Below are 13931 nucleotides of genomic sequence, written 5' to 3'. Positions count from 1 at the left end.
CGGGTCCGATTCTCAGAATTGGCGTCTCATGTGGGTTGAGTTTGTTGCTTCTCTACTCTTCTCCGCGAGGTTTTCCTCCGGGTACTGCGGTTTCCCCCGTTCCTCAAAAACTAATCTACGATTTGATATGAGTTGATCTGGTTTGATTTCCGTGCAGTGCTCCCAATTAGTGCCTCAAATACAGTTGAGAGAAATAGTTCACATAACATCATCAAAATTATAATAAATATATCGAGGTAAGTTAAAAATTTCGAATTTAACTTGACAGAAAATGACGTATATTTTCAACGTTTTATTTCCATTTCAATAACTGTATTCACAAGTCTTATCTTGACACAAATTGTTCTGGCTCTCCTTTTCTCGGGCTCAATAGCAGTAGAGAACGCGCCATTTTCTCTTCGACGCAGCGCTCATCAAACGAATCTGTTGTCATTTGTTCCACTAACAGCATCGATCAGCCGGTTCCTCATGATGTCATTTGTGATTCGGTGTACTTTGCTACCCATTCCGGGGCATGGATGTTGATTTTTTCGATCACATTGTTAACTTGGAAGCACAGGTTCTGTACTTGCCTGTCCCACGAAGGAAGCACCTCTTGAGCTGAAAATCAATGTACATGACCTTTATTGAAACACGATATATAGTATGAGCTATGAGCTTGCTGGGTTATTTGGGGATTAACTAAAATTATAGAAGATTACAAGTTAACGTTATTAGTCGCTATAACTCTGGCGGTAAGTTAAATGGTCGATATGCTACACTATGCAATGCAAAAAAAGTTAAAACGAAAATGCCGTCCACAATTAAAATATGATTAAAATGACTACAAATACCATTCTAAGAGCAAAGATCAATATTAAAAAGGGCGTTGTCAAAATCACATGTTAATGAGGATATCGGAAAAAGGGAATTCGTCAAAATTTACAGAGCATCTTAACTTAGCCTTTAGGTTAGTTATTCTTGTTATAGAGGCATCCTTCGACATCACATTGTTCCACAATATCAAACTCTACAAGTTGTGGAATACTGTCCCTCAATACTGCATTATGGCGGCGGTTCGAATTCAAATCAATTCAAGCTTTCCCCCCTCTAGGCATGTTTAGACCTAACTGAAAAATATTAGTCGCTTTTTTTGACGTACTTACGATTTTCGCATACTACCGAAACAGACTAACCAACACCAAGGAATCAACGCAAAAGATCCAGCGGCAAAGTCAACACCAAACAGTTGCAAGATCACACACAGTCTAATGATGACGATGACGAAGTTTATTAAAACTGTCAAGCTGAAGATGATCTGAAGATTGCTTACTTTCAAAATGGACAACTCCGTCGATCTGATCGATAGAACCAGACATGCGCCCTTCAGAAATCATCTGGGAGGCAATTCTTTCTGCCTAGAAGAAACAAAAACATTTGACGGAAGGAGAGTTTTTATCAACCCGGTCGATAGCCATCGTGCCACCACTTAAACTCGATAGCACAGGGTTATCAAGCTCGGATAACTGTCATCGTGCTATGATGTTTTGTCGAAACTGAGTCCCAGAATGAAATAAGATCCCAATGGGAGTGTTCACTCGAGTTGCTGACAGCTTGCTCGTCTGTGGCCACAAAAAGTTGATGGCGTTGAAATAACAGGAAGAACATAGGAAAAAAATTAACAAAACGGTGATGTTATCCTACTCCAGATGTAACCTCGGCTAACAGGGCTTAACTTTTGTGATGAGAACAAGCGTATGATTCAATACCACATGCAAGACATGCAAATCTGATTAAACTGCCTGTGGCATGCCATATAATTAATTTTAAAGGGGATGTGTCAAGAAATTTAGCCAAGGTCAGCTACTGGGAACTGACAACCAAATCAAGCCAAACGCAAGAATAACAACTTAAAACAATGAAGAAGATTTGAATAAATCCCCAATTACAAAAGGAGGCAGCAATGGGCAAAATTTAAGAAGATTAATATGGATTGCAATTCCGGTTTTTAAAAACTGTTTAGCCCAATAAAACGTTAATATTAATGACTAAATGGCTATTGAGGGTGACAATGCTATAGAGAGCTGAACTGTGGTGAGATTTCCTGGCTACATGCCTCACAACATGTAAACAAGACAAAAGGTTCATGGCTTGGTGAGCCAAAGTTTATGCGCTATTGGCAACCCTGTTTCAGGAAGGAATGGTTTTATGCATTCCTGTTGAACTTTAAATAAAATTATAATAAAGTAAAATCCTGGTAAGTGTCAGCTTGTAAACTGGAAGACTTACTATCAGCCCACTTGCCACTACGTGTCATCTTCCCAAAACCAATTCGCTACCAGGGATCACATAGTGTAAATGAATGGCTTATGATTAGGCCTCTTTAATCTTAAATTGCATGAATTTTGTTCTCATCGATTTCCATAAGTTTGGAGCATATGAGTTGTATTCTCCATTGGCTGAGGACCAAAAGAAGTAGAAAATGTTTACTCACACAATGGGGTCTGGGTCCCTGGGGTCTGGGCCCAAGGGACCTTAAGTCATGTGATCAGTGTTTTTGTCAGTCTGCCATTATGGATTAAAATTTCACAGCCTCAGTTCCTACTCAACCCTCAATTATTATTTATCTGAGAACTTCACAGTATTGGTCCAAGGATATTCTTTACTAAGATTGTTAGTATTGTTAGTTTCACGCAATCTTACATAACATTTATGCTTCGTAGCTTTTCAGTAGTTACGCCTTTATTGTATACCATGCTAGGATGAGTTTGTTTGTGAAATAAAATAGCCAGTTTGCCGCAGTCAGCTTGACAACAGCTCCCAGAATTGTGTGAGTGAGAGCTCAATTTCCTTCAGTTTGGTTGCAAAATGCTTAACAGTCGCGAGTCCTGCAAGGTGGCTGTAATTACCTCTACTGCAGCAAGGAAAGGAGGGGAAGGGGGGGAGAACAAAATAAAATGTCAAAGATTAGCAAGAAAGGGCTCAACTCTCATTTACCTTTTGAGGTGGTATTTCTAGCAAAGCTCCAAGTTCTTCAAAAGTAATGTTGTTGTACAGCTTACTGGCTGAAAGCAAGTTATGCTCTATCACAGCTCTATCAAGGATACTTGAACCTACACAAAATTAAAAGAGTACTATTAACCCACTGACCCCTGGGAGTGAGACTTAACAGATTTTACTCTGTCTAACGCCAGACCACATTACTCGTCAACCGGCCGTGTCTGCAGGGCAAGGAAAGATTTCTGCCCATTCTTGTCACCACAGCCTCGGATCAACCAAAGGCTCTGGGAGACTCTACGTCTGAGAACATGCGCCGTATAAAGGGCTCCAAGAGCCAAAAATTGGCTATTTGAACCTTACGGCGCCTGCTCACTCCTCATGCTAACGTGAATGCACCAATTAGAGACGCTTTTGATTGTTCTTCACGAAAACCAATGAGAAGACACCTTGTTTCAGGGTTCCCCAGAGCTCTTCTCTCCCTCAGTCAAGGAAAGAGCTCTGGGGTCGAGATTGATTTCTGCCCAAAAAGACTGTGTGATGCACTTAACATGGAGCTTTGGTAGCCAAAATGCCAAAAACAATGAAAAAGCTGTTAATTAAACAATACATAAATAATCTGCAAAAAAGACTATTGATGCACGTGCTTTGCGTTAACTGAGTCATTAAGTTCAACCAGTCCTACACGAAAGTCCTTAGTTGACTTGATAACATATTATTTTTTCAGGTTTATACATGTATGGTTAAATTAATGTTAAAAAACTGTGGTAGTTTTAGGATTTGGTTGGTGATAAAAATGTAGCACTGATTTTAGAGTTAATATGAGCAGTCTTGGAACCAACAACAATCGGCATCAAAATGAGTTGACAAATTGTGTCCATACAGCAGTTTTTAATATGCATAAAGTAACAGGACTATTTATACCATCATGTGGTCTCCCCATTCAATGTTGCCTGTTTGTAGCCAAACATCACAGGAATTACAACACAACATTGTTTTGGGGGAGGGGGGCAAATTGGGTAGCCTAGAAAGGACAAAGAGTTAACAATGATGGAATAGGGGGTTGAAATGGTCAATGTGTCAACAAGTTTGTCACCGATTGTAGAACCTACATGTTGCGAAATTTTACATTATGGATCACTTCTTTGCCAATGAAAAGTCAAATTTCCGAATGTGGATATTACAAGGGGTGCCTGCAGTGTAACTTGTAAAAAATGTGGTGAGCTTTTACCATCTGCAGTTGTTGCTTTCTGATGTGGCATCAACATATTGGCAAATTCAAGAAGCTCTGGCCCACGAATAATTCTGTCCAAATACCTAAAAAGAGTGCAAGATTGGAGGCAATCAATGAGCTAATATCAGCCCGACCATTTTTGCTGGGTAGGGAATGGGTAGTGGGGGTATGACCATTACCTCACACCATCTTAAAACCTGGAGGCTTCAGAATTCTGTTTGACTTTGAGTTATTTATTCCAGCCTATGCACTGCTCTTCTCATCTTGCAGTTTACAAGCCTTAAAAAAAAGGAAATGACAACGGTGCAGATTTATAACAGGTTTAACTCACATTTTTTCCAAAATCCCATATGCAGGCAATTGTTGACACCGTTCATCTTTGAACAAGTTGGCTAGCATTCTTGATCTCTGTTGACCTATAACAGAAAAAGGTTATTTTTAAGGGGGTTGTTAACCCATTTACTCCTGCATCGTCGCTCATTGACAAGAAAAGTCATCTGGTACTAGACAGAGCAACATCTATTAAGTCTCTCTCTCAGGGGTCAATGGGTGAATAATTATAATGATAAAATAATATCAACAATAAAAGTTTACAAGAAAATAATATTATTCATAACTACAAACCAATAATAATTTATTGTAAAAATTAATGAAGACTGCGTGATTTGATCTCTTACCAGCCGAAGCAAGCATTGTGCAAATCAAAGCATGCTTTAATGCTGTCACTCTTTCTTCGTCATGAATTGCAGTTCTGTAGGACAGGTCAATGTATCGCTGAGCAGCTTCTATAAACTTTCGTCTGAAATCCAGGACTCGAGCATAGCAAACCTTAGAAGGATAATACAATAAATTCAACAGTTGGACCTAAACTAACAAAGCACCAGACACAACAAGTGAAAGACTACAGTAACTATCAACTCCCATCCAACTTTGTTATATTTAGCACACCCTTCTTCACAAGAGCTACCAACATGAACAAGGACAAGAAGTAGGGTTGCAGTTCACGTTAAACACTTTTTCTTCCAACCCTTGTACATTGTCATACCCTGTATTGCTTGAATTCATTAAAATTCAACAAAATGTCTTTGTTCCATCAATTCCATTACTTTACAGTATGGAATCTGATGCACAGAAGTTTCAATGATCCAGATGAGACCAAGCTTGATGCCTTGCCTAAAGATATATCTTGGCAGGTAGAGGCACAAGTTTAAAATTTTGTGCTTTTACCGCTAACTTAAAACCCACAAGGTTTCTCAGTGAGAAGGTCGTGCAAAAGATGGCGATTTTGGAAAAGTAACAGGGGAGGGCAGGGCTAGTGTAGTGGTGAGAGCACTCGCCTTCCACCAGTGTGGCCCAGGATCGATTCCTGGATTCTACGCCATATGTGGGTTGCGTTTGATGGTTCTCTACTCTGCTCTGAGAGGTTTTTTCCTGGGTACTCCAGTTTTCCCCTCTCCTCAAAAACCAACATTTGCAGGCGTAGCTCAGTTGGCTAGTGCGCGGCTTTCGGAGCAAGGGGTCCCCAGTTCAATCCTCGGTGACTTCAATGTCTGTTTCCACTTTCCTCTGATCCACGTAGCTATAGCTTTAAATATCCGTGAAACAGAGCACTGACAGAGGGAGGTGGGTAAAAGGCGCATCGTCGGCTTCCAGTGATACCAGTTTCATAACTGAAGGAACTACTGACGTTAAATAAATGGACTTTACATTTACTTTGGAATTGTAAAGAAAATATAATATGAATGCAAAGAGTAACCTGCCAAGACAACAAAGTGGTGATTTTTGCCAGCAGCTATCTAGTTTTCAGGCCTATCAGAAGATAGGGTGTGATGAAAAAAATGCAAATTATGCAAAATTTGCAGGGCAGATTATATGAAAGGCCAATTATGCAATAAATAATGAAAATTATGCCATTTTTTCTGAGCAATTTTAAGTTTGTTTTATAAGGTTTCAGGGTAAGACAAACACTTCTTTGATGCCCTGTAGACATTTTAGAACCCAAGGGAACAGTAATTATGCATCTTGATCGACATTTAAGTTGGGATAAATAAATTTAAAAAGAGGTCTTCTGCACTATCGGTGCACCATGTTAAAAGTTGAAAAGACACAGTTAACATGACAAATGAATGATCAATAATTATTGATATTCCTGCATGCTACGACTAGCTTCTTACGCTTTGTTTTTATGTGCAGTATTATACTTCTGAAAATATTTGCTAATCTGAACAAAGGACGTGTTTGTGTTCACCAATAGGTGACTCTTTAAGAATGAGACTCATAACAGGCCGCCGAGATGATGCCACTCAGACAAACCTTGTAAAGTATCTGAAGCCTTTCTGTTTTAGTGTCTGTTTGAAGGAGTGAGGCTCTGTTAATGTATGCTTCTGCTTGCACAGGGTCTTCATCCTCTAGGTAAAGCTGAGCAATCTTAAGGTAGGTCTCCAGTTTATAATCCACTGAATACTGTCTATAATCAGTTTAAATGATAATCAGTGGCCTGTATCTCACAAACCCCATTAAAACGGTTTGGATCACAAAAGTGATACTTCTCACATGTTGTCAAGAGAATAAAAAGAAAAAGAAAAAAAATAGCAAAGTTTTGTGCCTTTAAACGGCTCCATTTTGAAGATAAGAAAAGATACCACATGTAAGTGGCCACCCAAAAATTTTTGAAACTTTTGAAAAACAGCTCCAAGGATTTTTCTTTTGTTTGATGATGGCGCTGAATTGTGATATGGACGCTCATCTGTAATTAGAACATTTTTGGTGAGTTGTTAGTGCCAGTTGTTTGGGGTTCATTGTTTCATTGAGTTGGAGGTGGAATCACAAACAGTAGTTGGCGTCATTGCCAGGAGAGAGCTGACAGTATGTAGTTGAAATGTCACCAGCTATTAAAGTAACTTACTAGTGACCACATGCACACCTTGAAATAAACAAAAAATTCAATACCAAAATTTGGTAATTGGTATTTAATATTGTTCTACTTCAGGGGAAATTAACAGAACCTTTTTAATGAAAATAGCATGTTTCTACAACAAATTGTTATTATTGATTTTCAATAACAACAAGCTTAAAACAGTATAGCCACCAGGTCTAAATTTCTCAATGTAAAAGAAAATTACGATTTGCTAAAAAAAATGGAAAAACCTTACACAGCCTTAGGCCCTTCACAAAAACCAATGAGAACACCCAAGGGGTTCCCCAGAGCTCTTCTCTCCCTCGGTCAAGAGAAGAGCTCTAGGGTCGAGGTTGAGCTGGACACAAAAAAGAATATTATTGAGTTTAGAAATATCTCTTGGCAAAAGACAAGAGGTTAGAATAAAATCAAGGAGCAGGTCATTCAGTCTAAAGAACTACCTTTGTCCTGTTTCTAATGGAATGCCTGTTAAAACTCTTGCAGCCTCTCTCCATTGCTGGCAATCTTCATAGATTTTAGCAAGGTGCTTTCGGATTGTTGCGACCTGAAGAATGACAATGAATGTTACACATGTACAATACATGTTATTATTAAAATTACACATGCATTGTAACAATGTTAACACAATGAACATTGTTACATAGGTACTAACTATGATTGTTACAAGTATGTGACGACTCTACTGGTCTTCAAAATGAGCCATCAAATCTCTTGGACTGTACATGTGGCACTGATACTTTGCTGGTCCTGCTTTGGAGGGGGATTTAACATCAAAAGGGGTTGATCTCCTTAAACTGTTGTCTTTCACGGATAATTAATTTACCAAAAAGGACAACCCTTATTACCTGTTCCTCAAATGAGATAGCTCTGGGTTGTAACTTGTCAAGTATAAAGTGGGACACATCCTTTGCCAAAGAGGATTCCATGCTTGGGATTTGATTACAAAGCTCAGTCAGTACTTGTCTTGACACAACCAGGCTTACACTCTCATGTACAACTGCAAGATTAAGGTCGTTTAACAAGTTAAGAATAACTTCTGTTTACGATAACGACGTTTTAAAGTGTCTTGGCTGACGCTTATCAATTTCTAAAAGATTAGAGATATTTTATTCTTTTTCCTTAAAACTTTTTTTTAAGCTTTTAAATTTATGGAAGGAATTGCTTTACGACTGTTCGACCTGGAAGATGTTTTTGGCTGGCTTTTGTACTTAAGTTTAAGCTTAAAAAAAAGGAAAATCTTACCTCATAAATCTTCGAATTTAAGTTACAAACTTACCAGCCTCAATAAAGGCTTTGAGACCTTCTGTAAGCGATGGCTCCTGGAACTTGAAAACTTTTTCAAGAATATCACGATATTTTCCTGTTACATCCTTGTGCGAGCCTCCGGAGTTGGACAGAGAGTTCAGCATTTGCTTCAATTGTGCCGCCATCTTGGTTTGGCGCCAATAAGTATCTCTGCAGGGCTGGGTGAGATTGGGGAGAGTACTTACCAGGTCGAGAAATAAAATATCTAGAAAACCTCACACTGCTTTTTATGGTCAATGTAAGGTAAATAAATTTAGAAAGCGCAAATAATTGTCTGACAGGTACAGAAAAAGGTGAAAGCTCAATGTCTTGATTCTGTCACTTACCCCTCCCCTGTTTCAGCCTGTCAACCTCGCTTTCATTCCAAGTTCAAGATGGCGGCCTCTCGTGATAACAGAGGCATTGAAGATATTTTAGATAATGAAGGCACTACAGCCGGTGCCCTTGTGCTAACGGCATTTATGACCACAGCAACACAACCACTAACGTGTGTTAGACTTCTTATGCAAGTGAGTGTCAAAATCATTTGTTAAAAACGATTGAAACACTTTCGATTTTTGTCACTCGAATCTGAAGTAAGGCTTTATAATATAATTATGCTTATGCAGAAGTCCCGTTACAGTTAGTGGGCAATTGATCAGCACGATTAAGGTACATAAAAGGTACCATTTGGTAAAAGCTGTTCCTGGAGGATTTGATCATTGCATGCATAATTATTCTAATGCCAACTTCTTGTGAATCTCTGTGATACACAAGGTGACATGGTGGTTTCATTAATGTAGAATCCATGGATTAATTTGGAGGCGAAAAATTTTACTTGTTAATGACATGTAGTTATTTTCCTGAATACCCTGCCACTTATTGCTTTGTTCAAATTCAAAGAGGACAAAGTGTAGGATTCGGCTCTGACTCTTCTTTTCTTTTCTTTTCTTTTTTTTTGGGGTGTGGGGGGGGGGGGGGGGAGAGGGGGTCGCGATATGGCTGTGCATATGTAAGATTACTTTACCTCGTAGACGTACTTTTGAGAGAAGGCAGCCTAGCTAAGTAGGATTCGAACTCGGTATCTTTTCATTCAGAGGCAATCGCGATGACCACTAAGCCACGGAAGACTGTGTGGCAGATTAACAGGAAAATATGTATTAAAGAACTGTGTGCATGACTGGAAATGAGTTTTTGTGTTTTCGTTGAACGCAATATCCCATTATCATGTTACTCAGTAACAAATCTCACAGAGTTGATATACTCCTGGTATTGATTGTTAAGAAAAAGTATTAAATATTTTAAAATACTATCATAGAAACTTGTAAAGCATCAGTTTACTTGTTTTGATTGGAATCAAGCTGTTAACGCAGTTTTTAATATGATCACATGAACAACTATTTTACAATCGCAGTTAACCCTATGGTTGGGTCCTGTAATGTGGACTTAAGACTTTGGACTACGGAAATGAAGTGAATAATGAGTAAGATACTGTAACATAGCCAAAAACATTGCAATATTGTGAAAGAAATCAGCTAAAAATCATTGGAACAAACTGTAGGCCTCCAGTAGTCCCTTGTTTGCATAAGAATAACACTTATTGAATTATTGTTTGTTCTCCAGATAATTCTTTCAATGTCAATAAACGTTCATTTCTTTAAAAAATTAATTTTAATCATATTTTTCAGTGAACAGTTAAAACAAATGCATTGAAAAAATTAAAATGTGATTAATATTTGATTAATATATTTAAGATTGGTCACGAGCCCATTCCTCCAACTCCATCAAGAACATTTTTTGGAACCAAAGTGATGAGGCTACCAAGTTTTTTTCAATATGGTAAGGCATTCCCACTATTCATTAAAAAAGCGAGCAAGAACAAGCTTAGAGTGCATTAGTTTATTATTGTTGTAAGGCCTTCATGCTTATCAGTACTATTTTGCCTGCCTGGGTACTTTCATAATGCCTGCCGGAATACAATCTGCTCAGCAAGGAGCTTGGAATCTTGATCTGCTCTTGATCTACATGAAAATAAGAGAAAATTAGGAAGAGAGAAATTCCAGATGGTTGCAAACCAACTGAGGAAGAGTGTAGAGTGAAGGGCGAGCAGCTCTCTGCAGTCCTGCACAATCAGGAAGGAAAGGAAAGGAAAGGAAATGAACTTTATTAAGTCATGTCGTTCTAGCGCTGAAGCACCAGTTGGGGTGCAGTGTAAACTGAAATCAACAAATTAACTCAAATCAAATCAATAATGTTTTTTTGAGAGAGGGGAAAACCCGAGTACCCGGTGAAACAATTCTCGATGCAGATTAGAAAACCAACAAACTAAAGCCACATATGACACCGAGTCTGGGAATCTAACCCCGGCCACATTGGTGAGATTTGAGTGCACCTTCAACCAATGTGTAACTGGGGTTTAATTCCTGGACTTGTCATCTGTGGTCTGAGCTTTTTGGATCTAGAGGTTAATTGTTGGACTGGGGACTTCAGTTTTCCCCTCCTACCTAAACAAGCATTTTCTTTGATCTGGCTAAAGCCTTCTTAACCTGATCAAAGCCCTGTTATGTTTTTTTCTTTTAATGATTCATATAAAATATTTGTATGTTTATTTTTTGTATAGCAAACCATATAAAAAAGATTGATGGTTGGAGTGGACTCTATAGGGGATTAGTTCCAAGGTAAGCCTTGTAATTGGATTGATTTTTGACTTAATACATTTTTTGAGCTGTAATTTGCTGGGTAATATTAATTTATCTTATTTTTTTTTTAGAATCTACTCATCCATGATCGGAACTCTTGTAAACAACACTTTCTTGCAGGTACAGTGCGTACATACATATAAACTGTTGTAGTATTGTCAGTCATGTTTCAGAGAACAAAATTAAACATCTTGCCTGTCTGGCATAATTTAAATGTACATGATCATGAGTTTATTGCATGGTGCTTTTTGTCCCTGGTTAAATAGGTTGTATCTTCAGATGGAAATTCACTTGTCCAGATTGTTAACCAAGAAAGCAAGGTGATGATTTGATCTTGTTCCGGCAGTCTTTTCTAAATGTAACAGTCATTATTTGTGAGTTCGAAATGTACCCTTTTTGACTTTAAAGTAACTTTTTTTGGTGTACCTAGAAGTTGCTAACCCATTCATCCATGAAGCAGCCGCTATTGATGAGTAAAATCTATTAATTTTAGTCTCACTCCGGGCTCGAAAAGGGTTGAACTTTTAAACAATTCTTCATCCCCCTGTTCATCTAGATGCTGTAATAATTAAAAGTAGTTTACTAGTATTAATCCAGGTCTGTCAATAAGTGCCGGTAGCCGGCCAAAACAGCCGGCTAGTAAGCTACCTTCAGCCGGCTACTTTCGTCTCATTTTACTACTCGTCAAGATGAAAAATATTAAATTACACTTGTTAAATTATCATCAAAGAGACCTTTAAAGCATTCTTTTCCCCGTTTTGAGTGGAATTGACAGCATATTTTAAGAAGATTGAACAAGAGAAATTACCACAAAATCATTCATACGAATGGTGTGGAACTCGTGGAACGCCTGAAACTGAATAGTTCCCAGTCCTGCGCTTAATCTGAAGAAACGACATGGAGTCCGCGTCGAAGAAAGAGCGTTTTTCCTTCCGGCTCAATCAAGTGAGCAAACTCACTTTCAGGGCCGTCCTCTTTTAATTATAAGCCTTCTACTTTCAAATTTATTGACAGCCCTTTATTTATCCCATTGACACTTCAAACACCCTAGGATGTCCCCAGTTGACCAATAAAATCATCTGGGGCGTTAGACAGACTAAAATCTGTTGAGTGTCACCTCCTGGAGTCGTTGGGTTAACCCAACATTTTAGAAAATGAAAGTGTTAAAATATTTTATTTCTTATGTCCTGTCTCCTTTCTTTTTCTTTTTACCCAGACCAGTCAAGAGGAGCTAGCAGAATTTGCTAAAGAGGTGTTAAAAGATGAGCTTCTGTACATGTAGTTTCTGGTTTGAGAGGAATTTGCATTTTGGTTCTATCAGTTTCTATTTTCCCATAAAATCACTCTAAAGTGACCATGACTTTTTTTGCAATTTTCTGTTTCTCAAAAGTCAAATTTCAGCAGCATAAAAACAAAAAAATATTTTTTCTTGAGTAAAATATTATGATTTTGCTTGAAAAAGGCTACATTCGGCTAATAAAATGTGACCCTCCACGCAAAAACATGTTGCATGGAACAATTAATTTTAGTGCAACCGGGTTTCAGAAGGGTTTTTAAAGGGTTTCCTGTTTCTCAAAAAGGGTTTCTAAAGGGTTTCAAAAGGGCCTCTGAAGGGTTTCAAAAGGGTTTCCTTTGTCTCATGGGATGAATGCCTTCATTTTTTAAAGTTTTGTTAGCCATTAGAAGTGAAATTCCATGATGGAAAACAGTATTATGTGTGTTTTTCTATAGGTGAAAAATAATTATAACATCTCTATAAGATATTCAGGGGTACCTTGATTGTACTTTAATTTGGTAATGATTGTATTCCTTTTTCTACTACTAATTAGTGGATATAATAACTGTAATCTTTCAGACCTGCATGCAGGCAGTGGCAAAATGCAGTGCTCTTGTCATTAGCCATCCATTTTATGGTAAGTCAAATAGAGGTATGGCGTGCATATATTGGATAGTACTGTACACATACATTACCCTGAGACAACCAAAGGAGAGAGTTTTTTCATTTTGTTGAACATGTAAATGGTATTTTGCCATCTTTGTGCAATAATTATTGTCAAGTTGGCAGCACCATCACTGAGTTCGCAACAGTGAGGTTTTTTATGGACTAGCTCTAAAGTGCCCCTGTGACCAAAACATCAATTCTCATTTTTCTCAGGTGTTAAGCAAACTCACTTTCAAAATCTGAAGAAAAAAGGGACTCCAGGGAATTTTTGATCACAGGGATACTTTATGGTTTGTCTCTGAGAGGCAGTGTTTTTTATTTGCAGTCATTTCAGTAAGGATGATGGTTCAGTTTGTTGGAAAAGAAACAATTTACAGGTATATAAATGTATTTTTTCTTGGCTTCTTTGTAATGTCGCTATTCTGAAAGGAGGCCCAAAAGGATTTACAGCTGAACGTGTCACGGACTCGAATGAGCGGGTGATGCATGCGTAAATTAATGCAGATCTTGTAACCCCCTCATTTGTCCTGATTTTGGTCTCTGCTTCTGGATTGTGAATTTTTTTCATTTTTAGCTTGTGGAGAGCCATTGAGATGGTTGGCGAATCAGGCTGTCAAGTGTAAACAATGGGAAATTTGTAATCAATTTCTGATCCTCTCAAGTTTGGCAGGCGCATTCATGCAGTCGTGAAATAGTCGTTAAGGGGCCAGGTGCATTCATGCCTTCATTAAATGGTCGTTAAGAATGCTCTTATTTGGCTACCAATGAAAGATGTTTAACAATTAGACCCGCAGCCCGCAAGCTGCAAGCTCGCCCTTGAGGGTGAAGGATCTAATTGTTTTAGTATCACCCAACTAGTTGGACAGAAAAGGCAATAAT

The 13931-nt window shown here is 38.2% G+C and overlaps 2 protein-coding genes across 2 annotated transcripts in view; one reads left to right on the top strand and one right to left on the bottom strand.

The window, feature by feature from the left end:
• Positions 1-277: 277 nt before the first annotated feature.
• Positions 278-8765, bottom strand: LOC138007929 (COP9 signalosome complex subunit 4-like). The gene is made up of 10 exons (XM_068855062.1): positions 8404-8765; positions 7973-8124; positions 7568-7671; positions 6524-6677; positions 4888-5038; positions 4542-4626; positions 4208-4293; positions 2977-3092; positions 1313-1397; positions 278-600 (listed from the first exon to the last, which is right to left on the bottom strand). Exons 1-10 carry the CDS (start codon positions 8555-8557, stop codon positions 467-469), a joined length of 1221 nt encoding a protein of 406 aa, XP_068711163.1. The 5' UTR covers positions 8558-8765; the 3' UTR covers positions 278-466.
• A 16-nt stretch (positions 8766-8781) lies between these two features.
• Positions 8782-13931, top strand: part of LOC138007930 (mitochondrial carrier homolog 2-like) — a 13390-nt gene continuing 8240 nt past the window's right edge. Inside the window, exons 1-8 of the mRNA XM_068855063.1 lie at positions 8782-8941; positions 10166-10250; positions 11032-11089; positions 11182-11230; positions 11377-11430; positions 12327-12362; positions 12966-13023; positions 13378-13429. Of these exons, the coding sequence (XP_068711164.1) occupies positions 8807-8941; positions 10166-10250; positions 11032-11089; positions 11182-11230; positions 11377-11430; positions 12327-12362; positions 12966-13023; positions 13378-13429 (527 nt within the window). The 5' untranslated portion in view covers positions 8782-8806. The remainder of the gene's footprint in view (positions 8942-10165; positions 10251-11031; positions 11090-11181; positions 11231-11376; positions 11431-12326; positions 12363-12965; positions 13024-13377; positions 13430-13931) is intronic.

Source organism: Montipora foliosa, chromosome 6 (assembly GCF_036669935.1).
Source record: "Montipora foliosa isolate CH-2021 chromosome 6, ASM3666993v2, whole genome shotgun sequence".
Classification (NCBI taxonomy): Eukaryota; Metazoa; Cnidaria; class Anthozoa; order Scleractinia; family Acroporidae; genus Montipora; species Montipora foliosa.
This window is presented reverse-complemented; position numbering and strand designations above follow the sequence as displayed.